Genomic DNA, 27,996 nt, shown 5'->3' with positions numbered 1-27,996 from the left:
GCTCTTCAGCTGAAAGTAAAATTAACATCCAGCATAGTTGTCTGACAGAACATGAGCTACTCATACGTCACTGCACAACTATAAATAGAGTTTCTCATTTTACATTCATATAAAATTGTGCCAGTTTTATATGAAGAGACACTATCTTGTCTTCAATCCTATTTAATTTATTTATCCTATTTATTTTATGTCTGTATGAAGACAGAGTTGTCTGGAGTTATTTGCTCAGTCAGGGATGAGTTGGGCACAATGTGTCCCCAACCTTCCCTAACACCACTTATGCCCTGAATCCAGGACTCAGCCACAGATCTTCCCTGCTTTCTTTACAAGCCGCTAGAATAGGTTTTTAGGATTTGGGGGCAAGGCGACATTGATCTGCTGGTGACACTCAGCTCTATTTTTCCATAACATGAGAATTGGGAAAAGTCATGCAGTTCTTGGACCTGTCCTCAGACGCAGCGGTGAGACAGATGAGGAAAAACAAGCTGACTTTGAATTCTGAACCACAGACTGAGGCATGAATCCTGAAGGCATGTATGAGCTTCACAATGTTGGGCAATAAACTGAAGCTGTATGTGGAAAAGACAGAGGTGTTATGTGTCCCAAGTCTTCCTGTCCAGGAGGAAGGGAGAAGGCCTTCTCCGGATGGGATTGGTCTCATTTTGAAGGATCAGGTCCATAGTTTGGAGGTGCTCCTGGATTCAGTCCCTTCACTGGAGGCTCAAGTGGCTAGGGATGCTTTTCCCCCAATTCTGGTTGGTTCACCAGCTACGGTTCCTATTGGAGAAGCATGACTTGGCCACTGAACTCCATGCTCTGGATTCTTGAACTGTAGATTGGATTATTGTAATGCACTTGAAGATGACTCAAAAACCTGAGTTGGTCCAAAATGCAGCACCCAGATTGCTAGTTGGGGTTCCCATGTAAACATGTAAGCTCTTTTAAAACAGGTGCCAGTTCATTTCTGGGCCCATTTCAAGTTACTATTTAAATACATTAAATATAGTAAAGGTAAAGGGACCTCTGACCGTTAGGTCCAGTCGTGGCCGACTCTGGGGTTGCGGCGCTCATCTCGCTTTATTGGCCAAGGGAGCCGGCGTACAGCTTCCGGATCATGTGGCCAGCATGACTAAGCCGCTTCTGGCGAACGAGAGCAGTGCACAGAAACGCCATTTACCTTCCCGCTGGAGCGGTACCTATTTATCTACTTGCACTTTGATGTGCTTTTGAACTGCTAGGTTGACAGGAACAAGGACCGAGCGACAGGAGCTCGCCCCATTGCGGGGATTAGAACCACCGACCTTCTGATTGGCAAGCCCTAGGCTCTGTGGTTTAACCCACAGAGCCACCCACGTCTCTACCTTAAATATAAAGGTAAAGGTAAAGGTACCCCTGCCCGTACAGGCCAGTCTTGACAGACTCTAGGGTTGTGCGCTCATCTTACTCTAGAGGCCGGGAGCCAGCGCTGTCCGCAGACACTTCCGGGTCACGTGGCCAGCGTGACAAGCTGCATCTGGCGAGCTAGTGTAGCACACGGAACGCCGTTTACCTTCCCGCTGGTAAGCGGGTCCCTATTTATCTACTTGCACACGGGGGTGCTTTCGAACTGCTAGGTTGGCAGGCGCTGGGACCGTACGACGGGAGTGCACCCCACCGCGGGGATTCAAACCGCTGACCATGCGATCGGCAAGTCCTAGGCACTGAGGTTTTACCCACAGCGCCACCCGTGTCCCACCTTAAATATACCAGGCCCCAAATATCTGAAAGACTCCCTCCTTCCCCCTTGGGTTCTAGGGTCAGCTGAGGGAGCCTGCTTGGTTGTTACGCCACCCTCCGATAGAGCATTATCTGTGGTGGCCTGTAAGCTGCAGAACTCCCATTCACACAGAGGTACACCTGGGACCTTTACTATACACTTCCGCTGGATGCTGAAGATGTACATGGCTGTTGGCATTTGAAGTATATATTTTTAGGATAGGGACCCACCTTAAATTTTGTAATTTTAAGTTATTTAAATCTGTTATTATGTTATATTGTGTTTCAGTATTAATATTGAATGAATGAATGCATAATATTTATGGCTAAAAGCTATAACCCATCACAAATCGACACAAGCCACAATGTATAGAATACAAATAATTGGTTTAAAACTGCACTGCAACAACAGAAGAACAGACACACAAAACTGCAAAAATCACACCTGTGTAAGTTTGTTGTTGTTGTTTGGTCATTTAGTCGTGTCCGACTCTTCGTGACCCCCCACAACTCATACTCCCCATTTTGATACTTGTCTTGGTGCCTGGCTCTCAGCTTACTTGCAGCCAAGGCAAATTTTGCACTCAGTGAAGTAATAGATACATTATTGCCAGCCAGCAAAATAGAGATTTGCTCAAGCGGAGGTCAGCTGGAAAGAGAATGAAGGATGTAATCAAGGGATTTTTTTACTAGGGGATAGTATATATATACAGTATATAAAGGGCATCGTAGCAAATAGTGTTGAATTATTAATATTGTGTTTTAATTGTTGCAACCCAGCCTGGGACCTTGGGATAAAGGGTGTGTAACAAATTACAACAAAAAGTGCCATAGATGTATATATCTTCTTCTTCCTCTCTGGCAATCACTCATAGCCGAGTAAGATTGACTTCCATGAACATAGTCTTAACAGTGAGTCCATAAGTGACTGTGGAGGCCAATTCTGGATCCACACATCCTTCCACATAAGATATAATCTTTATATATATGAACACTATATAAGACTTACCCCCTCCCCCTTTTTAACATGTATTTTACAATTTAGGAGATTATAGTTTCTGGATTCATGCTTAAATTGGAGGACCCCATGTTGTTGAATGTTGCTTTGAAGGACCAGATGTGGAGCAGCCTCCGCTTCTCTTTTTTCGTTACCGTGCTTTTTCGCAGTCACCAAATACCTGTTCCATTAGTACCCTTTTTGTGTTTTATTCTGCCATCTACTGCATCTTAGTAGTACTGTGATCTGGCTTTTTAAAAAAGTTTACTTCCACTGCCATCCAGTCACATCAGCCATGATTATAGCCCTTGCATTCAAACCTTTCAGAGTGGCTGGCAGAGCGTAGAAGCCTGTATGCTAAGAGCGGCAGAGCTTCTGTCCCTTTAAGATAGCTTAAGGGCTTCTGTCATAGTGTGAAATAATGGGAGCAAGGCACCTTCTGAATGTTGCCATCCCTCAGAGCTCTCAGAGAGACAAAAGGCCTGCTCTGCCTTGGCATATAAACTCAAACGCTCTCATTCTTTCACAATATGATTATGAAAACAGATGCTTTTAAAAATCAATTGTGACAAGTGCTTATGAAAGGCTGAAGGGCTTGATGTATCTGCATACATTGTAAATGTGACATTTGTGAACTTTCTATGTCCATGATTGACACATGTTTCTCACCATGAGGATGTTTGCAATTGTGCCATATTGATATTAGTTAACTTCTAGACTTCATGGGTTCCTTTGCTTACATTACTCCCCCCCCCAGCTCAGATGAGTTGTGTGAAGCCTGACACGAAGGGAAATTACTAATCTATACATGCTCAGAGGCATTTTCTTCTTTATTGTGACTTTACATGGCAGGGCTAATGCCAAATATTCAAAACAAATTTCAGAGCTCCACCCTCATCCAGGAGAGGATATTTGATAATAATTAACAGTTCAGTTCTTGATCCCTTCTTGTCTGTTCTTGTCAGGGATGGCACCAATGCCAAACTGCCCGCCATTTTAAATCTCCCAGTGTACTACTGAATTATGGGAAATATAAATGGTGGGTACCTTCCCAGCAGGGATGGGAAAGGAATTCAATTCACATTTAAAGGCAAACCTATCTAATTCTGAAACAAAACGCAAACTGAAACGGGGTCATTCTTTGAAATTCTGCCATCTCTGAATTTTGCAATGCAGTTTTCCAGCCAAGTTAGATGTACAAAAATGCATATGTTTGTGTGTGAAGCGTGCTGATAAATGCATATATTACTGAAAATAATATAACAGGTACTATATATAGGAAGACTGCTTGTGAAAATTTGTGTATTAGGCAAAAGGGAACATAAATATAGATATATATGAGGAGGTATTAGAACCACAAGGTTGATTAATTTTCATGAGGACTTTAGAAAAAGCAAACTGATGGGGAAATGTGAAGGGGACTTGAGATTAGGGGAAAAAAATGGAACTGAAAGAAACATATATGCACATCCCTATTTCCCTGTTACAGCTGCTGCTTCCAGATAAGCCAAGGGAAGTGAATAGGCAGATGACTATGTGTGGTTGCGAGGTATGAGGGAGCCCACTTTGCTGTGGGGTGCTTGGATCCTTCCGCCATAACCAGTGCTGGTTATGAGCACAGTTCTTGAGCACTTTCTTGCATTCACTTTCCTCATAACATTTTCCAGATTCTCCTGCCCCTTTCAAAATGCTTCTCTCTGCCTTACACCGACGTGATTGATGATTCTTCTTTATTTCTGTGTTCTTGTTCTCTCACAGGTTTATTCACCACTTGCAAGAGCCAACTCTTTGTTTAATTCCCCAAGATTAGCACTTTCCAATTCCAATTAGTTTACTTTTTGGAGGCTCGAGGAAGGAATGTGGGCTGCACAGTGTGTGCGGTGCATCTATGGGAGATTTTTTATAGCGATAAAAGTTTTCCATCAAATGCCTCAGCTTTTTACTCTGGCCACAATAGTTTAGCTAAGTGAGAAACACATTTTTCCAGCTGACTTCGTATTATTTTTATTTGTTGTTGCACATACCTAATCAACAGCTCCAGTTGGCAAAGCTCTTCCTGTCATAAATATGGAGACCAGACAAACTAAATAATCAATCATTGACTAAACAAAGTGTGTGTGGCTGGACAGAATGCCATTTATGCACGTTTATTTTGAATGGCAATTATTTCTTTCCCCATTACTCGAACATTCACAACTTGTGAGGTTTTTCCTTCACTCACCACCCACCTCTGTTTATAAGGTGCTTGCCACTATTTTGCTCCTAGGCCCGACTGCGCTGCTTGCAATTCACAAGTGATTTAGTTGGAGTAATTTCACTGTGTAGTGACTTAGGGCCAGTTAACTCCTTTGGGAAACTCATTTTTACATGTGTGGTTAAGTATGGACATAGCCATCACTGTACATACATAGCTCAGTATGATGCTGATAATGCCAAGGTTGACATTTTGATCCCCATAAAGGACAGCTGCGAAAGGGATGCAGGTGGCACTGTGGGTTAAACCACAGAGCCTAGGACTTGCCTATCAGAAGGTGGGCGGTTTGAATCCCCACGACGGGGTGAGCTCCCGTTGCTTGGTCCCTGCTCCTGCCAACCTAGCAGTTCGAAAGCACGTCAAAGTGCAAATAGATAAATAGGTACCACTCCGGCGGGAAGGTAAACGGCGTTTCCGTGCGCTGCTCTGGTTCGCCAGAAGCGGCTTACTCATGCTTGCCACATGACCTGGAAGCTGTACGCCGGCTCCCTCGGCCAGTAAAGCAAGATGAGCGCCGCAAACCCAGAGTCAGCCATGACTGGACCTAATGGTCAGGCGTCCCTTTACCTTTTACCTTAAGTATGGATGTAGCCATCACTGTACATACATAGCTCAGTATGATGCTGATAATGCCAATGTTGACATTTTGATCCCCGTAAAGGACAGCTGCATATTCCTGCACTGTAGGCGGTTGGACTAGATGATCCTCAGGGCCCCTTCCTACTCTACGATTCTGTGAGTTGGGGCACAGGCAGTGTGCCTGTACACCCACATGTCCCATTATTGTGACGCCTGCCCTTGCGTCACATACTACTTCATCTATATGGTGCATAGTGCAAGAACCAGCTCTTCATGTAACATATAAGACTGCCAGTTTCCCTAAGGTGTGAGCCAGATCCTAGATTATTTATTAGTAACTGCTATTTTTAGGGGGGGACGGGACTCTAAACAGCTCCAGATTAAAATCCAGTGACTCATTGCTTCCTGAATCAGGCTGGTCTGCTGATTTTTCTCATTATTGTTTCTTGCTGCTATCTCAGCAGCACTATGTCGTTGTGCACCTTTGGGTGGACAAAGTGCTGAAGGAACATGGTGGGCATGCCCTCTACAAAGAGCCTCCAGCGTGAGCCTCCAAGGGTCAGTCGGTAGTTTTTGCAGTCTTCTCTGTACCCATGAATCACTCTATGCAGACCAAGAAGCTGCATCCATTGCTCTTAGTGAAGGGATGAATTATTTTCAGGCTTATAAATGGGCTTTGAAAATTGAGCTATAGTTTAAACTGTGGTTGTTACACACCTGATCATATAACTGACAACTGAATGCTGTCCGATCTCTCCCTCAATAAACCACTGAACCCCTCGCCTACTTCCTTCCACAAACAACAATGAAAGGGAGAAGGTGCCTCTGCCTTTACCTATTCCTGCACCTAGCATACTGCTATGGCTGCCAGCCAAGTATCCAGGGTGTTGGCTTTCCAAGTGCTAAACCTTAATTTCTCATCTCTCCTGGGAAGAGTCACAGTAGTGAACCTTATTTCCTTATCAGTTCTGTACCAAGTACTGAAGGCCACCCATTCATTATTAAGTTTCTTGAGGTGTGCTTGCAGATAAGATGCAACACCACTGTAAGTAAAGGTTCTGCAAAACAACAATTGATCAAAATCTCCATGTACAGAAATGCAGCGCCAGAACCAGTCTTCATTATCCCCAGGAAATTCATTAACACTCCTTTCAAACATTCCTAAGATGTGGCTGTGTGTGGTTAAATATCCCTTGTCCCTCCCCTAGCATTTCCTTTCATCAAGCTCTCCAGACTGGTAAAACAATGTTGTTGTTTAGTTGTTTAGTCGTGTCCGACTCTTCGTGACCCCTTGGACCAGAGCACGCCAGGCACTCCTGTCCTCCACTGCCTCCCGCAGTTTGGTCAAACTCATGCTGGTAGCTTCAAGAACACTGTCCAACCACCTCATCCTCTGCCATCCCCTTCTCCTTGTGCCCTCCATCTTTCCCAACATCAGGGTCTTTTCCAGGGAGTCTTCTCTTCTCATGAGGTGGCCAAAGTATTGGAGCCTCAGCTTCAGGATCTGTCCTTCCAGTGAGCTCTCAGGGCTGATTTCCTTCAGAATGGATAGGTTTGATCTTCTTGCAGTCCATGGGAGTCTCCTCCAGCACCATAATTCAAAAGAATCAATTCTTCAGCGATCAGCCTTCTTTATGGTCCAGCTCCCATACATCACTACTGGGAAAACCAGGCTTGCCCTGCTGGATCAGGCCAGTGGCCCATCTAGACCAGCATCCTGTACTCATAATAGGCAACCAGATGAGAAACCAGCACGTGGGACCCAAGCACAAAACCACTCTCCTGTCTTCTGTGGTTTCCAGCAACTGGTGACATTCAGAAGCATACTGGTACAGTGGTGCCCCGCAAGACGAATGCCTCGCAAGACGGAAAACCCGCTAGATGAAAGGGTTTTCCGTTTTGGAGGTGCTTCGCAAAACAAATTTGCTATGGGCTTGCTTCGCAAGACAAAAATGTCTTGCGAGTTCCTGCGGGGTTCCCCCCCCCTTTCCCAAGCCGCTAAGCTGCTTAACAGCTGGTCTTTTCCAGGGAGTCTTCTCTTCTCTTGAGGTGGCCAAAGTATTGGAGACTCAGCTTCACAATCTGTCCTTCCAGTGAGCTCTCAGGGCTGATTTCCTTCAGAATGGATAGGTTTGATCTTCTTGAAGTCAAGAGTCTCCTCCAGCACCATAATTCTAAACAAAACCCCTTCTCTTCTGATTCACATGCACTGCGCTATATTACACTTTCTATATATCTCTATTAACAGTGGAAATATTAGAATGATAGAATTTTTAACTTAGGATTCACCTTGCAAGTTATCTAGTCTCACTTCCTGAACAACACCAACTGCAGTATTCCTGACAGCCTCTGCTTAAATACCTCCAGCAAAAGAGATTCCACCACTTCCTGAAGCGCCATTGAACAGCACTTGGCAGTAGGATGTTTCTCCTAACGCAGTAGCCGGTGTCATGATGAAGTGATGGCTCTCACCTTACATTCCAAGAACTGAGTCACTGCTGCTTACCAGGAAGGTGGGATGAGAAAGCAGGGAGGTTGGCACCATGCTAACACATTGGCAAGAGCACTGAATTGGCTCTGCTGGTGTGTTTGCACTAGGCAGCAACCTCCCTGTCACTTTACTCGTCATGTTGTTCTTCCTAGTAAGCAGCAGCAACTCAGCTGTTGGGAGGTCAGGTACGTGCTGGCACCCCTCCAAGCTGTCCACTACTATCCTCATGTTTAACCAAATGTTTTCCTGCAGAGGTTTCCCTAGAACCCACACTAGATGACTAATATAGAATAATCTGCTCCATCTTCTGTGCTACAGGCCTTCAAATTATTGAAGACAGTTATCGTGTATGCCTTTTTTTCTCTTCTTCATGCTAAACTCATATATTTCAACCATTTCTCATAAAACGTACTGCCCTAACAACACTATATTTTAATGCAGGGGTAGTCAACATGGTGTCCTCTAAGTGTTGTTGGGTTACAACTTCCATCAGCCCCAACCAGAATGGCTAATGGCCAGAGATGATGAGACCTGTAGACTGGCAACATCCAGGGCACCACATTGACTAATCGTGCTTTAATATTTCTGGGTAACAGGGATGAGCACATGCACATTTTATTACCTTTGCTCATTTCCTATTGCTGTCCTACTTCCACTACTTGTGATAAAAACTTGAATTTTGTCTTGGTATCTGGCTGGCTGGCTCCTCTTGGTGAGGGGAAAGAAATAGCTGAGTTGATGGCACTGTTTGTGTGTGGAGTGTGTCCATGGGAGGAATTGGGAGGAAATGTTCCCTTTATGGTTTTGTTTACAATAAAAGGTTCAATAAAAATTAATTCTAGCTGCTCTACTGTTTTGGCAATTGTAGTTAAAATGGTTTTTTTAAAAAGGATGGAAAATGTGTACAATTTAAATACAGACTTTTCATGTGTTCTTTAAAAAGAACTGCACAAAACAGGGCAGAAGAGGCCCATGACTGAGTGCCAGGGAGACTGAAATGGGACAGAATTAGGCTATTCAGTTATTATTATTATTATTATTATTATTATTATTATTATTATTACTATTATTATTACTATTACTATTATTATTATACCACGCTATATCCGGGGGTCTCAGGACGGTTCACATAATAAAATCAAGATATAAAACCACAAAATATAGAATAGAAATAAAAACAACAACCCAATTAACCCCCCCCCCAAAAAACCCCCACATTTTTAAAAGGGCATAAGATGTAAATCGGATCAACCAAAGGCTTGGTTAAAAAGGAATATTTTTGCGTGGGGCCTACAGGTGTATAATGAAGGTGCCAGGTGAACTTCCCTGGGGAGAGCATTCCACACATGAGGGACCACTGCTGAGAAGGCCCATTCTCGTGTTGCCACCCTCCAAACCTCTCGAGGAGGGGGTGCATGACGGAGGGCCTCAGAAGATGATCTCAGGATCCGGGTAGGTTCATATGGAAAGAGGCAGTCCTTGAGGTATTGCAGTCCTGATCCATTTAAAGCTTTATAAGTCAAAACTAGCACTTTGAATGGGCCCGGAAACTAATTGGTAGCCAGTATAGTTGGACTAGATGGTGGCGCTGTGGGTAAAACCTCAGCACCTAGGACTTGCCGATCGCATGGTCGGCGGTTCGAATCCCTGCGGCGGGGTGTGCTCCTGTCGTTCGGTCCCAGCGCCTGCCAACCTAGCAGTTCGAAAGCACCCCCGGGTGCAAGTAGATAAATAGGGACCGCTTACCAGCAGGAAGGTAAACGGTGTTCCGTGTGCTGCCCTGGCTCGCCAGATGCAGCTTGTCACGCTGGCCACGTGACCCGGAAGTGTCTGCGGACAGCGCTGGCTCCCGGCCTATAGAGTGAGATGAGCGCACAACCCTAGAGTCTGTCAAGACTGGCCCGTATGGGCAGGGGTACCTTTACCTTTTATAGTTGGACTGGGATCAGTGTAATATGCTTAAACCGTCTTGCTCTGGTGAGCAACCTGGCCACTGAATTCCTCATCCGCCCAAGTTTCTGAACTGTCTTCAGGGGCAGCCCTACGTATAACGCATTGCAGTAATTGAGGTTACCAGAGCATAGACAGCAGTAGTTAGGCTATCCCTGTCCAGATAGGAGCATAGCTGGGCCACCAGCCAAAGCTGATGGAAGGCACTCTGGGCCACTGAGGCCACCAGAGCCTTGAGCGACAGCAAAGGATCCAGGAGTACCCCCAAGCTATGAACCCACTCCTTCAGGGGAAGTGTAACCCCATCAAGAGCAGGCAACCTCCCACCCATCTGGTCTAGGGAACCACCCACTAACAGTGCTTCAGTCTTATCTGGATTGAGATTCAGTTGGTTGGCAGTACATCCTCAGCCCTTTCTTGGGAAAGTAAAAAAAAAAAATCCTCACCAAATCTTTATGAGGTTAGCAGGCTGCCTCCCACCTTTATCTAGTGACTGACTGTACCTATAAGAGACAAAGGAATATGAGTCATATGGGTGGGAAGCCCAGAACAAGGAAGCTCTTAGACTTTGAACATGAACGTTACCTCTATTCAGACACAACTTCCTTACAAAACAAGATCGTGACTTTGATTAGTTTTAGCCACTTGGAGTATTCAGTACAGCACATTTTGTTTTCTCACCTGTATTCGAGAAAGGTGCCCTATGAACCTTTATCTTTGACACATCACTTACTATTAGATGAGGGCACCCCCACCCCAACCAGGGAGGAATTTATTCAGTCTGCATTCTCCCTCTTGGAACCGAGTCTACAGGCTGACCCCGCGGCTACAAGATTCCACCTGCTTTTGTTTTTCTTTGTTTCTTCCTCATTCTTCTCCTCGCACGCATCTTACCTGATGAAAAGTTCTGGAGAACTTGAAAGCTTGCCACATTTTTGTGAAATTTTGGTTAGCCCTATTTTTTTTAAATTGCCTAACTGGATGTTGATGTTTTTCCCCCTTACAAACCAACACCTTTGCTTTTTATGTAGCAAGCGTCTTGTGAATAGCTCCTGAGGACAGAAAGGCATGCCGTGTTTTTTCTTTAATTTTTTTAAAAAACAATGGGGCTTTACAATAGGGTGTGAAAGTAAATAACTCAACTGAAACTAGCATAGGATTGGAATTTTTTTTGGAGTTGAAGGGCGTGGTACCCTCTGTCCCTTATAATAATGGTTACTGTGTCTTTTGTATGACAGTTGAACAGGTTCAGGTTAATCATTTAGCTGAGAGGCTTTGTTTTCTCTGAAAGAGTCAAAGTTGTAGCCTACCTGTAAATGGGTGAGTTCCTCTGTCGCTCACCTTGGAATGCTGTCAGGTTATCCCAAGATAATTATTGAGAAAAGAGAGCAGGCTTTTCCAACATTCTCCATAAAAGCTGAGAAAAGCCAAGCACTAGGAAGATTGCTTCCACCCCTTCTTCCAAAAGCAGACTCATTCCCCAGCCCTCCCTACCAGTCCTCCCATTTCAAGCAATCTTGACCTTGTGAAGAATGGACAGGAGTGGAAATGGGAGCAGGAAGGGATCGCTTAAAACAGGAGAGACCTGTAAAAACTGGCTTGGACACTCAGCAGGTTCATTTCCTGTTGGGGTGCCCATACACTACTTTCCCGTGCCCCTTGATTTAATGAATTGGACTGGGATGTATTATTTTACCTGTAAAAGTAAAATAGAAACAACTCGTTTTTTAAAAAATGAAAGCAGTTCCTTCTGCTTTCTTTAGACTTCCAATAACTACACACTGAAGGAAGTGGTTCCCTCTGCACACTAACCTGGGAGTAAGCTCAGTTGAACACAAGCAGGACTTAGGCATCTGAAACATGCAACAGTTAGGTCAGTTTAAGATTGGTTGAAGCATTGCAGGTGTACTAAATTAGGTGGGAGAGGGTAGAAGAACATGCCCTATATAGTACAAAGATGTATCGCTCTGGTTAAAGGAACCAAAATTTGATCCCCATGATACAAGCACTAAGTATAACTTTGTAGGCATTTTATATTTCATTATATATCTTCGCAACAGCCACATGAGAAAGGTTGGACAGAGTTGGTGAGTGGTCCAAGGCAGGATGTGAAGAAAAACAGTGATGAGTTTAAAATGTGAAACTGCACATGCTCAGATTATTTTTTGTAGTCCACAAAACTTGTGCCTTAATACGTAAGATACCCTATTTCGTGGTTCCTTATTTCATGTGTTCCTTTTTGGAAGAAAGGGACATTGTTTAAGGATTTGCTCCTGGACCCCATGCCATCTTAATTTGTTGTTAATTTTGGAGGTTCTGTATATGAAATAAACAGCCGTAGCAAAAACCTGGTGTTCATTCAGAAACAACTCCTACCTTTGTGTGAAAAAAGAAAGTCTTCAAGAGAGTTGAAACCATAAAATGGGAATGAAAAGCATGGGGGTTGTATTCTGCAAACACCTCCAAGTTCTTCCCTTGTTACATATAGATGTCTTTCATGTATCCCATTTCTGAAAGACCGAGCTAATAGTAAATATGGCATCTATGCCAAAAGGAGGGTAAAAGGAAAAATCTTAAAACTGTTACATGTTCTTTTAAGTTTTTATTTTTCAAAACTGGTCTTAACACACTAGCCCTTTAAAGTTCTGCACTCTGATTTTCCCATCACCACCTTCACCAAGCTCCAATAAGTACATTTACTTTTCAGGCGTTGGACTAGTAAGACTATACGTAGCTGTGATGTATGTTGCTGCTGTAAACCGAAAAAAACACACACACAGGCGTTAGAGATAGCTCTGACTGGTGCTTTTTAAAATTGCCTGGTTAATATTTAGCTACAAGATATGCACGGCTTGACTAATTGAACTTCTTTTCTCCTCAGAACTTCCTTTTCTGCTTTCGAAAGTAAGGAAGTGGTCTAGCCAGTTACTCAAAGAGCGAGGATCAGAAATAGTTTGACGGGGGTAACTCTTCTAAGAAGGGCTACTTTTATATAATCACCCTTGATCTTGCTGAATTTTTCTTAAAAAATTAAAAATGGCTGGTGTCAGCAGCTGCATGAAGTACTCCATGTTCATCTTCAACTTTTTGTTCTGGGTAAGTCTGAATTGTTCAAAATGATTGTCATGCGAAACAAAGCGAATTCAAGGGATACTGAAACAGCAGTTAAACAATAACGAGGTATTTGTAGAACAGCATTATTGCTGATATTTAACAGGTGCTTGCTATCTGGAAACAGTTTGAGACTCTTTCATTTCAACATGCTTTTCTAGCAAGATGTAAAGGTGTTCATTTTGTATTGTTTTTAAATCTATCCTTTGGCAGTGCTTTAAAAACTATTCTTGTATGTTTCTATTGTATGTTAGTAGATTGCATTGAAGCTCATGTGAAAGGCAATTCATTAATTAGTTTAGTGTTGTTTTTAAAAAATTATGTTTGTAAATCACCTTGAGATACACGTGAAAGGCAATTCATAACTTTAAAAAAACCATAATTGGGTGGGAAGTAGGGTGAAATTCCAAGGGCAATCTCAGAACCCAGGCCTTTCTAATGCCCCCTAAATTCATGTGACCAAAATGATTTATATTTCAGTAGTTTGGTATAGCTGAAGCACACGGGTTGGACAGCACATTAAAAGGGTGTTGGGGAAAGAAAGGCATTGTTTGAATGTTGCTAATAATATACTGACCACCTGTTGGATACCTGCATGCAGTCAGCCATCTGCCACCAACCCAAAGGAGCGTGAAACTTCTATCTCTCCTGATATTTCTAGATGATTAGGGCTCAGATTTCTGAAGATCTTGACCAAAATTAGGACTAATTGTAATAGTGGCTTGGGAATGGAAAGGCACAGAGTTGAAGCTTCAGTATTTTGTATGTCTATTGCATGCGCATAGCCAGGATTTATATTGGGGGGGGCAGGTTTTATGTTAGGGGAGGGCAGAACCTCAAGTGGTTAAGTATTTTTATTGATGGGGGGGCAATTGCCCCCTTGGCAACGCCCATGGTCTATTGACTGGTGCCATAGCTGTCAACGTTGTATGAACTTTTGGGAGTAAATCCCATTCCCAAATTCTTAGCAAGACATATTGCAATACGTACCCAGTCACAAAAATCATTTAGAGATATTCCTATGTCTAAAACATTTATCATGTAACTTCCTCCTCAGATTGAAACTACAATGTTTTGCTTTATTTTGACCTAAGCCCTCACTTTCAATGCACATAATCCTTCATCCTTCTACTCTCTCTCTCTCTCTCTCTCTCTCTCTCTCTCTCTGCCTGCTTATATCTCTGTTTTAGTCATGGCCTACTGGCTTTCCATCCATAACATTTCCAAAATTCATCCTTTTAAATCTATGAACTCTACTGATTCTCAGCGCCGGCCCACCCATGAGGCAGGGTGAACCAGCCACCTCAGGCAACACCCCACAGGTGCCGCACCGCTTCATATTGCCACCACGCAACCTAGGCAAGGGATGTGGTGGCAGTAGGGTGGGGCAAAACAGGATGCATCCCCCCCCTACCGATTGTCATACAGACCTGCTTTGTAGTATATGCAATGCTTGTTCATCGTCCTTCTTGTCTTTCAGCGGAAACTTATATCTATTTTCTTCTACCTTTAATATTTTTTTCACACTCATTGTTTCCCCACTTACAGTTGTGGAGAAGAACTGTAGCTTTGCATGCAGAAAGTCCCAGGTTCAAGCCCTAGCACCTAGCTTCTATATGAATAGTAAATAAAAGAAAAGCTTGACTGGGGGACAAAATAATGTAGCTTGCATTTTCCCTTCAGCTTTGTCATTTCTGGTTTTTCTAGACACATGCCATTCCATCATCCTGCAGCACTAGCCTCTTGCTTCTGCTGCCCACAAGAACCAGAGGCTTAGGCAAGTTGTGTGTTTAGGCACCCGTCTGTGTGGTGGGTATGGGGCCTACTACAGATCACTTGGCCAGGACCCACCAAAATCTGGAGCCAGCTTTGAATCATTCAGAGGGACTAATATAGACACACACACACAGAGACAGACAGACAGACAGACAGACAGACAGACAGACAGCAAGAGGTCCATGCACACCTTATGCTACTAATCCATATTGAACTCTGTTATGCTGATGGGCAGGTTAGCAATATTTTAAATAAAGACAGCCACAGCCTTTCCACTGTGTGATAAGGCAACAGCCACTGTGTTCTCAGCTGCAGAGAATTTTAATAGAACCTGATGAAAGGTATCTGTTGATCAGCCATTGAAACAACTGCACAGACTGGTTAGTCTGCACTTAAGCACAGTTAATGATCCCATCCTGCTTGTGGAAATCTGCCCTTGAGCTGCCTGCATATTGTAAGTTGTCAAAGCATGAGGATACCTCTAGAAGTATAGAATTTATCTACCATATGATCACTCACTCACTCACTCACTCAAACACACACACACACACACACACACACCCTGCAGTCTTTAAGCCATATCTGCACACCCCAAGATTTTGTGCCGCCCCTCTGTAAAAGTGGGTGGAGCAAGAGCTATGATATATACCTGTATATTCTGGGCTGCATTCTAGCCACACAAAAGCCAGAGGTTTCCACACATACACACACACACTCTAACCAGACAGGCAAGAGGCATTGGGTAGTTCAGAATCTTATTCTAGCCAGACGAAAGCACCTGAGGACAACATGGAACAGGACTGGATAGGGCTGTGGCCTCAGAGGAGTCCTGAGGGCTAGACAGAGATGCCTAGGGGGCCACGTTTAGACTTAGGTTCCTCACTGCTGCTGAAGGACAACCCGAGGTTGAGGCCTGGGAGCTGCCACCTCAGCACTACATAGTTGCCATTTTGAATTGATCTACTTATCACCTTTTGGGCTAACACATGGAGCAGACTGTCGTTACGTTTCAGAGTTTGCATGTCTTGTGAAGCACTGTATGGTTTCAGACCAAGGATCAGTGCTGGAACCCACGCCACACATAGCTGAGGGTTTTTATCCACCTGCTGTATGTGAATAAGTAGTTATTGGTGGGGAGTGACCGTGAGATGGAAGAGAAGCGGTGTCCTGATGGGCAGCACAGTGGAGTGGCCATGCGGTCGGGTGGCAGTGGTCTCCCAACAGCAGTGTTGCTGCCACTTATTGGGATGGTGCAAATTTGGGACTGTGGGCAAGCTGTTGGGAGCACTAGTTTTGCTCCTCTCTGCTGTCCTGCCCCATACCAGACCATCATGGTAAGCGACAGTAACACTGCTGTTGGGAGAGGGGCCATTAGGTCCTACCCCATCACCCTGGTTGCATCTATGCATGTGCTCTAAGCCCAGAGGAAGATGTTAACTGGACACCTGGAAGAAGGCTGAAACCTGGGAAACTTGACTCTGTGTGTTCATGGTCCATGCGGTCAGATTTTTGACCAAATCATCCTCTAAAGAGCCAGTGTGGTGTAGTGGTTAAGAGCGGTAAGCTCGTAATCTGGTGAACCGGGTTCATGTCCCTGCTCTTCCACATGCAGCTGCTGAGTGGCCTTGGGCTAGTCACACTTCTTCTCAGCCCCACTCACCACACAGAGTGTTTGTTGTGGGGGAGGAAGGGAAGGAGATTGTTAGCCGCTTTGAGACTCCTTCGGGTAGTGATAAAGTGGGATATCAAATCCAAACTCCTCCTCCTCCTCCCCCCTTTCTTCTTCTTCTTCTTCTTCTTCTCTGAAGAAAAATTAGGAGCAAAACACCAGCCAGGGACAGTTCCTGGCAAACTGAGACTGGAGAGCTGGAACACATGATATTATTATATCTACTCCATGTGATTGCATGTACTGAACTTGTAAGCAGGCATCTGTTGAAAAGTAATTGTTTTACATTCTGTTTACACTGCTGATCAATGTCTTTCCATAAACAGATGTGTGGATGTGCTATTCTGGCAGCCTCTATTTACATGCGTGTGAACAAAGATGCTCAAGAAGTAAGTTTGTTTTTCACCATATTATTTATCCTTATTTTTCTATATTATTTCTCCATAATTTGTTGATCCCAAAATGGTCTGGGCATCCAGTCTTGTGCTTTCCAAGAAATAATGGGTGTTTTTTTTTTAATTATCATTTTTTTAAATTTTAGAAAATAATTTTAGAAATCCGTAATTTGTCTTGACCTCCTTTTGATTCAAGATACATTTGAGAAAGAGGAAAGCTTGGTCCCATGTGTTGGGCTCCTATGAAGAGAAACCTCCTTCATTTAAAGTGTGAGCCTTATCTCAGCTACCCACTGCCTCAAAAATATATTTCATTCTTAGAAACTTAATGAAAAGCATCATTCAATTGATTTTTTGGGTGTGGGGATGTAAGTAGTACCACTATGTTCATTGGGATTTACTCTCAAACAACTGTGCATAGGATTGCAGGTTTAAACTCTTGAATAATCCAGAGATGCCCTCAGGTTGTATTAATTTGAATGCTCTTTTGAAGAGAGAGAGAAAAAGAGGTATGGTGAAGACATTTTATTTATGTGATCAAGGACAAGACACCTGATTTCCACTTTAAACATAATATAAGGAATGTAGATGAGTATATGAATGCATGCTACATTTTAAGTAATATACATATACATTTTAAGCCAAATCCAATAATAATAATAATAATAATTTATACCCCACCCATCTGGCTGCATTTCCCCAGCCAGTCTGGGCATCTCCCAACAGAATATTAAAAACATGAGAAAATATCAAACATTCAAAACTTCCATAAACAGGACTATGACTGGCCTGCTGCTGGAGTCCCATTAGCAGGGGTAATGCAGTCATCTTCTCCTCTAAAAACCTGCCCATCCTCCAACACCATCATCTGAAACCTTTCTTTTTGTGCCTCCACTAACTGAAGTGACCTTTGAAGCCGATTTGTTGTTGTTGTTGTTTAGTCGTTTAGTCGTGTCCAACTCTTCGTGACCCCATGGACCAGAGCATGCTAGGCACTCCTGTCTTCCACTGCCTCCTGCAGTTTGGTCAAACTCATGTTCATAGCTTCGAGAACACTGACCAACCATCTCGTCCTCTGTTGTCCCCTCAATCTTCCCCAACATCAGGGTCTTTTCCAGGGAGTCTTCTCTTCTCATGAGGTGGCCAAAGTATTGGAGACTCAGCTTCAAGATCTGTTCTTCCACTCAGGGCTGATTTCCTTAAGAATGGATACGTTTGATCTTCTTGCAGTCCATGGGACTCTCAAGAGTCTCCTCTAGCACCATAATTCAAAAGCATCAATTCTTTGGCGATCAGCCTTTCTTATGGTCCACCTCTCACTTCCATACATCACTACTGGGAAAAGCATGGCTTTAACTATACGGACCTTCGTTGGCAAGGCGATGTCTCTGCTTTTTGAAGCCCATAGGGCCATGCAAAATGTTTCCACGCCCCCTGTGCTGCTTTGTGTCCCTTCTCCACTCATACCTGAGAAATGCAAAACAGTGCATTGTAGCAGTTGCTCTGCCCTAAATTGCAACAATACTGCAGTGCCCTTTGGGTATTTGGGTGTAAGAAATTGCACTGGTGCAAATGCCTTTTCCCACTGACCCCATCCACAATAGACTAGAGACTACCTTTCACATTGTTTTTGAAGAAGAATGTCCTTTCTCTGTTTACCATATTTGCTTCTGTCTCCACAGTCATTCAACAAAGGCAGTGGCATGTTTGCCGGAATTGACCTCCTCATTGCCGTGGGCGCTATCATCATGGTGATGGGTTTCCTGGGCTGCTGTGGTGCCATGAAGGAAAGCCAATGCATGCTCCTGCTGGTAAGAGATTCAATAACGGGAACTTCAACACTAGCCTCTCCACACCAATGTTTACATTGATGTGCTCACTTCTTGTCTCCTTTCTTTGTCTGTGATTTGGAGCATTCTACAGTGAAACCTCAGTTTTCGAACGTAATCTGTTATGGACTTCCAAAATGTTTGAAAACCAAGGTGCAAAGGGCAGCCTGCAAGTTTACAGAGAAATTTGAGAAAAAACATAGTGGTACCTCAGCGGAAGCCGTTCGACTGCTGAGGCATGTTCGGAAATGGAAGCATTTCCTTCCTAGTTTTTGGCTTTTGAGTTCCGAAATGTTCGTCAATGGAGATGTTTGAAAATTGAGATACCATTGTATATTCAATGAAATGATTTAGTGTTTCTAAAAAGTTCCAAAGCAACAGGCAAGAATTCCCTTCTTTGCAGCTGTGGACTATGAAGGAAACGTGAGACAGAAGGATACAGTAAGGGAATTTGACTCGGATTATTATTGTTATTAATTTAATTATCATCATTTATTTATATAGCACCATCAGCACACATGACTCTATACAATTAAAACACAAAATTATACCCCAAGAGACGTACAATCTAAAACAACAAATATACACAATACAATAAAAATATATAGTTTAGCATGCATAATTCACAAGCCATTACATTAGGGATAATGTATAAAGAGTACCTCTTGCATCAATAAAAGGCTGGGAAGTTTTTACATTTCTGAAGCCCTGTTTAGAAGTATGGATTCCACATATGGGAGCCTATGCATGTAGGTGCTGTGCAAATGAATGATGACTGGAGTCAACATGAAGTAACACCAGTCTTCTCTTAATGCTTTCATTTCTACACATTTGAACACATGAACAAGTCTGGCGACAAGTACGGAATTAGCAGTGGTGTTTATTCTGAAGGGTGCATCATGATAACACTCAAAATGGTAGACCAAGATCTATGTGCCATTTTATTTATGTTAAAGGCTTGTATCTCACTTGCTCACCCCCCCCCCACAAATGACTGACAACAGTAAACTATACATATGCTTGAACCAAATCAATAAATGCATTGATCAATCACCAAATATACCAACATCATAAAAACTATATATATATATATAAATTATATAATCCTAAAAATTCTAGGAACAATGACAATGACAAAATTTGGAATAGCTTAGCCAACTGTAAAATGGAGCCTACAAGCAACTAATAAATATTTTTTTATAAAAAAATTACATTTGCATCTCACTTCAAAATATGTCATACAATGGCCAGATTAACAGAAATCTACTTTACCCTGACATGACCTGGAAAAACTGTCTGCGGACAGATGTCGGCTCCCTTGGCCAGTAAAGCGAGATGAGTGCCACAACCCCAAAGTCGTTCGCGACTGGACTTAACTGTCAGGGGTCCTTTACCTTTACCTTTACCCTGCTTTTAGATAATTAATTGTTCTCCTTTTTGTTTCTCCCCTCAACAGTTTTTCATTGGACTACTAATAATCCTGCTTCTTCAAATCGTAGCTGGTATTTTGGGAGGAGTGTATAAATCTAAGGTACCACATTTTTTTTAGTCATGTTTAATTGTTTCAAAGAAAGTATATCAAACATGCTGATTGATATTGTGTTCCTTTTTCTAGGTTGAAGAAGTTGTTAACAAGACCTTAACCGAGGAGGTTCAAATGTTGCAGGATACTTCAAGCAAGAATCAAGACTTCCAGGCCGGTTTTCACAAATTTGAGCAAGCGGTAAATGATATTACTGATTTATTTGAGATAAAGGAAAATGAGGGTTGTTTTTTTAAAAAACTGTTACAAGAATAGTGATAGCAAGAAATTGGAAAAAGAACACAACCTCTACTCTTTGTGAATAGATTGAAAAAGGTTGGTCTGTTGTGACAATAGTCATATTAACTTATTTCGGAATACAAGTAAACCAACCCAATGAATCAAACCCAATAAGTCTAAATGCAGCCATATGCTATTTTTAATTAATTGCAATGTTATATATTTAAACTTTAAAGATAAAATAAAAACAAACATGATATTAACTTTTTTTTAAAAAAAAAAGCTAAAAGCTGAAATTCTTACTCATTGGTGCTTAGACTCAAGATATGTCTAGACCCTTAATTCTTGGGGAACCAAGCTGTTTAATGGTTAAATCTATGTTTGTTACAAGCCTTGGATCTGAAACCTGGATAGTTTCATGCATTAAGTCAGACCACTTTCAGACTGTGGCTATTTTGTAGGTCGGAATCAGTCATGTGTCAGCACATTCAGATTGTAAAATTAAAGTGGATTTGGTGCACAAGAAGCCTGCTTCCTAAATATAAGTAAATTAATCAGACTTTTTGTGGTAATCAAAGTGATGGGGGAAAGGCAGTGGATAGAGTAGAGTAATACTCACTTGTTGTGCGTATAACCTCCCCGCAAACAAATCAGAAGGAATGCTTGATAAACAGCCAACCTTGTATCTCCTGTTCACAAACTTTGTGCAAACGAATTAGGATAAATGCTCAATAAACCCAAGTGTGTTTGGGCCTTTAGAAATCTCACTCATTCTTACTCTCACCCAAGGCCAGTTCAAAGTTGGGAGGTGGGTAAGAGAGGGGCTTCTACTGAGTGACTGGCTCAAGGGGCAGGTGGCCAGGAGACACCCGTTGCTCCTCATGGCCAAAGTGCTTCAAGGTGCCTATCATAAGAGAGACCTGGGTTTCTCACATTAGAGAACTGAATGCAGCAAATACATAGGCTTTGAAACTATCAGTGTCTTTGTAAGAACTTATGGCAAGCATCTGTTTCAGCTTATGCTGGGATGACTGTTCCTCTTCTTGTTTATGTGGTGCCTGAAACATCTCAGTTTTGCTTTCTGCTGAAGGAACCAACTTTCTACTGAACAAAACTATGAAAGAGGGGGGACTAGAATAGAAGAATGTAGAATTACAGAATGCAGACTCTTAACCTCATTTAGTTAAACTGTTTTCTCCACTGCTGGCTGGTATCCCTTCTACTTCAAAGAAAATGGCAATGGTATTTCATAATGGTATTTCCTAATGGCCATGTTTGGATGATAATATCTTGATTTAATAAGCCAAGATACCAGCGAGACTTCAGGGTGCGCACACAGCCCCTTCTCTCTTCTCTTTGCACAAACAAGTAAATCAATTGGAAGCCTTCCGTTAATTAGTTTCCCATTTCATCTGAACTAGGAAACTATGGTCAATGGCTTCAAAACAAGGAAGGATAGTAAGCCAATGTCAAACCAATATGGAAATGTTGGGAATAAGCCATCTTAATCTAGTAATAAGGGTCGTATTCCTAAAGCAGTAGCTACGCTGGGGTTGAAAAGAAATGATTACTTCTTAGTTGCCCTCTACTTCTTAATCAGTCACCAGTGTATGAAATTATAAGGAGCTGCCTTCAGACATTCCCTAGAAATAGGGCTGCATCTAGGAAAGTCATATCCTTAGTGCAAGGACTTCTGCCTGAACAATGATATTTCCTTTTCCACTTCTCTCCCTATGTGCCCTCCCAAATACTGCAGGAGTTTCCCTAATCCTCCAGATTTTAAAGCAGAGGTTGGATGGCAACCTGTCATGTATAATCTAGTTGAGATTCCTGCATTGCAGGGAGTTGAACTAGATTACCCTCGGGGTCACTTTCAACTCTACAATTATATGATTCTATGGTTCAGTTTTTGGAGAGGTGCATGCAGAGAAAAGAGTGAGAGGAAGTTCTGTTGCACAGGTGGAGGTCTCTGCTAGATACGACCCATAGTGTATAAAAAATATAGTTGGGGAGGGAAATTTGCTTCAGCCTAATTTGCAGTTCCCCAAACAATACCCAAACAAAAGCACACCTTTCCTGCAAAATTCACGGTTCTCCAAATTTTGTCATACAGTTGTACAGCCAAAAAATGTATACAAGCTACATATACTGTGGGAAGGTGTGCATGAAAATTCATATATAAGTAGAAGAAAACAAACGAAAGCACATAATGTTAGGGAAAAAATGTTTTGCAAATGTGTATAGTTGCATGCATTAGATTTTCTTGACGAACTAAATACAGGTTATAGCCAAAAGCAAACAAACAAACATAGAAAAAGCAGACAAGTCTCAGAAACATATTAAAACAAACACGATTAAAGCATTATTATGCACATCACAGATATACACAAATGGTTGGAAATGGTGGAAAACTCAGGGAGCAAGGCAGGACTCTTGGGTTTTCCTAAGCTGAGAACATTTATCCCAAACTTCGCTGTGTTGCACTGAAAGGCTGATGAATTTTCATGAGGACTTAAAAAAAAAAAGTTTGTTTGAACATGTGATGAACTGAGCTAAAGACTGGGAAAATTAGAAAAAGACAGAAGATTAAATTGGCAGATTCACCCATCCCTACATAAACACCCCATTAAATTGACTACAACAGCTGTGAGCTTTGATTCTTGTAAAGAGTGGCACCAGCTGATTTTTTAAAAATAAAGTTCAAAGTCAAAACCTTTCTCTCCTCATGAAAAGTTGACATTTGGATAAAATGGGACCAAAATTCTAAAAGAAATCTGCTTTAGTTTTGATAACTGAAAGAAAAATGTGATTTCTCTGGCTCACACATATCTTATAAAAGCATAGTTAGTATTCTGAGAAAGTTGCTTCTCTTGAGAATTTCTGTTTATTTGTTGCACTTAGTCCTCCCTACTTCCCACTGATTTTTGGTGAGTATAATTTAACTGCAACAGCAAGAAGAACAGCCATTCAACGCGGTACCATTATTATTGTTTCTCCTTTTCCCCCCTATATGCAAGTTTAGTCACATGGTTTGGTTTTTTAAAATAGTTCTCTGAGATCTTGACGCATGCCATTTATCGGTAGTGGCACACGCCCTGTGGAACGCCCTCCCACCAGATGTCAAAGAGAAAAACAACTACCAGACTTTTAGAAGACATCTGAAGGCAGCCCTGTTTAGGGAAGCTTTTAATGTTTAATAGACTATTGTATTTTAATATTCTGTTGGAAGCTGCCCAGAGTGGCTGGGGAAATCCAGCCAGATGGGAGGGGTATGTATTTTTATTTATTTATTTATTTATCTATCTATCCATCCATCCAGCCATCCATCCATCCATCCATCCATCCTAGTTGGGAACTCTCATTGTCTCTTTATTTTCTCCTCTCCTATAGAACAAATGCTGTGGTTTGCTTAAGGGAGAGAGTGACTGGGGAAAGGCACAGTCCACATTTAATGGCTGTCAATGTGACACTAAAGACGTAGGGACATCAGTTTGCAAAGGAGATAAGTATACAACGGTAAGAAGAATGAAAACATGTTTCATAATTTTCCTTTGAGGGTTATTGTTGTTTGGACTGCTTGAATATTATGGCGACATTACATATTGGTAAAGGGTTGCTCTATTACTTGCCTCAAACACTTGTCACCTCTTACCTTATGTTTCTGTTGCCTTTCTTGCAGTCCTATTTATTGAACTAGTTAGAGGCCGTGCGACATATCTGAAGAAGAGTAATGGCCTCACCATAAAATTTATGCGCATTGCACATTGTGTTCTGTCTACCTTGGAATGGGTTGCTTCTGGCGTGGTGCATTTGGAATTCTCCTCCTAATCATTGCTGCTGTATTATGCATTACAACAAGTCATGTATTGCATTCCAGAATTAAATATAAATATACAGTACTGTAGCATCTCCCCTGTACTGTAGCACACAGTGTGCTATCCAGAACCTGATGCGTTAATGGAGGCCTGAGAAGATGAACAAAGTCTGCAAAAAAATGAGAATGAAAATGCTACAAGCTATTTAAAGTTCTAAGTTGTACATGCCTTCACATTCATTGTCACTGTGGACAGTTTTCAACAAATGTGATGTGTTTGTTGCATTTTGCTTGTATCCTGCATTTCTTCATTGATGGAATTCCCAATACCTCCATGTTCTGAATGTTGAGAACTCCAATATCACAGTTATAAACTCAGGTACTTTCCCTGGAATGAAGGTCGAAGACTTCTGGCATTTCTGTGATGTATGGTCTATTTACACACACATGAACATATATGTGTGTCCGTATGGGCTTAGTATGAAGTTTCACTGCATTAACTTGAACAGATATTGGTTCCATACTCCTCAATCATCCTGATTTGAGTGGGACATCACAGTTACAGAAGCCATCCCGGCTTCTGATTGGATCCTGGAATGTCCCATTTTTTGGTCCGGTGCTCTGATGTGAGTCAGCTGGGTCATGCCAGAACTCTGGACCAAAAGATGCTTTTTTGTGGTCTCACACTCTTCTGCACATCAACTGGCTCCCGTGAGAGTTTGGGACCAAAAAACAAGTGTTCTGATTTTGATCAGTGGGATATGGGAGGGTATGATAGCATGAGTTTCATAGAGAAGAGCATCAGGCCTCTCTGCGTCCCGTTCCCCCTGGCACTGCCAGCTTCAAAAAGGAGGAAAGAGGAACCTAGCTGAGTCACCTCCATCAACACATATGCATTCCCAACACCTGTTTGGAGATTATGTACATATAATAGCCAGAGAATGCTGAAAATTCACATGAGATATGCATATTCCTCAAGGCCTGTTGGAAATTGTGTATATATAGTTCCCTCTTCCTGGAAGGATTATGTTCACTTTCTCCATGAGGCCTGATGAATGCGCACAGGGGTAGCTTGTTTTGCATATTAACCATTCAATTAAGATTAAACTTGCATATATGTTTTAAGACAACAGATATTTGTTGTGCACTGTTTTGCCTTCCTGGTGCCAAGCCACAAATGGCTTACATTTGGCACAAGGTGGGAGATTCCACTAGTTTAGTTCATTCCCATTAAGTGTTCATGTTAGAAGCCTATGAATTACTAGTGAACATTTCACTTGCATTAATTTTTGTCTCTTTTATCTTTCAGCCTTGCAGAGAAGTAATCATGGAGTTCTTCAAGAATAACATGGTTATCGTTATGGGGATAGCATTTGGGCTGGCATTCATTGAGGTATATCTACAGCTATTTTTGCTCTTTCTATCTTACTCTTTCTCCAAGAAGCTCTGGGGAAATGTCCTGCTTTTGTGCAGCACCTTAGGCTGACTAAGAAGCCCTAGAATGGCATTTGTGTAAATGTGTGTGGGTTTAAAATGAGGAGAGGCATCCTGGTGCTTGCTGACTCCACTTCCAACCTTTGACCTGAAGAAGACTCCTCTGGGAGAGAAGGAGCCAAAGAACAGTTTGTCTCAGCTAGACATGAACCAATCTGCTGATTTCAGTTTCTCCCACTTAGTATTTACTGCCCACCTTAAACACAGTTTACCACATTTCTGCATCAGTTTGTATTTTTGCCATTCCTGACTGGCGTGAATTGGTGGCCCTTGATCTATGAATTCCACCAGCATCAGCAGCCACAACTGATAGTCTTCTTTTGGAAAAGTGACCTTGCTGTCTCATGAAGCCACACAGAGCAGTTTAATCTGGCTCCTATGCAATGCATGGTGGCCAGCAGTATCCACCCTTAGCCCAGATGTGGTCCTGTGTATGTTGTGAGCCCATGGCCAACTCCCCCTTTGTCAGTATCCAAACACTGCTGCAAATCAGCTGTATTGTCACTTAAACCACGGCTACTAAATTTCATCTGAAGCTGGAAGGAGCCGTGAAATGAAATGATATAAATGGCTGTTAATAAAAAGGAATAACAAATGTTTAACAAAATGAGCTGATGACAAATCATGTGATAATTGTGTGGTAATTAATGATGTGGGAAATATGTGGGCTGGGAGGTGAGGAATTACTCGGCTGCCCATTTGCTTCGCTACTAGAGGAGTCAGACCTGCAGCCTTTTTCTTACTAGCTAGGTTTGAAAAGAATTACAGGTTTCTAATTAAAACTGATCCTGAGATGACCCTTTATCCATATCCGTGCTGAACCTGAAAGTGTGTTTCTTAAAGGGAAATAGTATGTTTCGTTTTTTAAAAAGTCTGTTTTGTACATTTGTCTTTGCTGAATGGCTTTCATAAGAAGTAAGGGGACCCCCTGGAATGGCACGGAGAATGGTGAAAAGGGATGCGTTAGGTAAGGGGGTGATCTGCTAAAATTGAGTGCCCCCATCCTGCCTCAGTGTGAGAGCTTTCCTCTAGGGCAAAGCCACTATTAAACAAGTCATTAGAATAACATCATGATTCATTTCTGATGAACCGAAGGGCTTCATTCTGGGACGGTTCTCTCTGAGAGAGAAGTAGTATGAAAAACCTTTATTAGCTACTATGAGATTTGATTCCCTCCCCACATTACAGGAGAAAACAGCAGTACAAATTCCATAGAAGGCAATGTCTTCACCCATTAAAGCAATCCATCTTTCAGAATAAATTTAAGTTTCCCATAGTGTGGTATATATGGGTTTAATTAAAATCCCACTATTCTCGAGTCATACTTCTAAAAATTACTTTGGAAATGGTCTTCAGCATAGCACATTTCATCTGTATGTAAATCCAAGAAATTTGCAAACAAAATGTTCTTGCTGTGCATTTGCCTGTATGTGGGGGATATTCTGAAGCTGCCAAATAATACCATAAACATCTTTCTTTTCCAGGTTCTTGGTCTGGTGTTTTCAATGAGCCTTTACTGCCAAATCCAGAGAAAATGAAACCATGGAAGTGTCAGAAATATGCCACCAGCCAAATGAGAAACCTTTGTAGATTGAGAGATGGATGTTTGGTTTGGCACCCGCAAATAAATGCCAGAAGCAGCTGTGATGATAACAGCCGAAGCACCAATGGATAAATACTCTTCATGACTTATGAAATAAAATCTGTTTAAAATTAGAGAAACTAATGATCTGTCACTGGTTTCTTTGTAATGCAATACATACCTATGTGTACACTTCTGCCACCTTTTTTTAATTTGAAGACGACTTGCCAACAAAATGAAGCATATTGACTCGACACATATTGTGTTGTCGCAGCGCACTGTTTTCCTCCACACTTCTGATAAGCAAGGAATACTTTTTTTGTTCGGAATTAAAACTGGACACACATACTTCAGCTTCACAACTGGAAATGCTTTACTTATAACAGGGACAGGGGTGGGGCTGTGTTCTTCTGAATGTTGTTGAACTCTTAATACAAGGCCAATGCTGAGACATAATGGGGGCTGTAGTTCAGGAAGATTGGGAGATGCTAGGTTAGTCCACTCAGCGATGAAACCAAAATTACCCAGCCCAGAGGAG

The 27,996-nt window shown here is 42.2% G+C and overlaps 1 protein-coding gene across 1 annotated transcript; it reads left to right on the top strand.

Annotated features, from left to right (window-relative positions):
- Nucleotides 1-173: 173 nt before the first annotated feature.
- Nucleotides 174-27,602, top strand: TSPAN8 (tetraspanin 8). Its single transcript, XM_083400087.1, has 9 exons — nt 174-530; nt 12,908-13,122; nt 16,909-16,971; nt 18,660-18,788; nt 20,263-20,337; nt 20,422-20,529; nt 23,959-24,084; nt 25,692-25,775; nt 27,361-27,602. The coding sequence occupies exons 2-9, from the start codon at nt 13,063-13,065 to the stop codon at nt 27,412-27,414; spliced, it is 699 nt and encodes a 232-aa protein (XP_083256213.1). The 5' UTR covers nt 174-530; nt 12,908-13,062; the 3' UTR covers nt 27,415-27,602.
- Nucleotides 27,603-27,996: the final 394 nt, after the last annotated feature.

The sequence above is a fragment of the Podarcis tiliguerta genome (assembly GCF_965153285.1).
Source record: "Podarcis tiliguerta genome assembly, chromosome: 10".
Lineage (NCBI taxonomy): Eukaryota > Metazoa > Chordata > Lepidosauria > Squamata > Lacertidae > Podarcis > Podarcis tiliguerta.
This window is presented reverse-complemented; position numbering and strand designations above follow the sequence as displayed.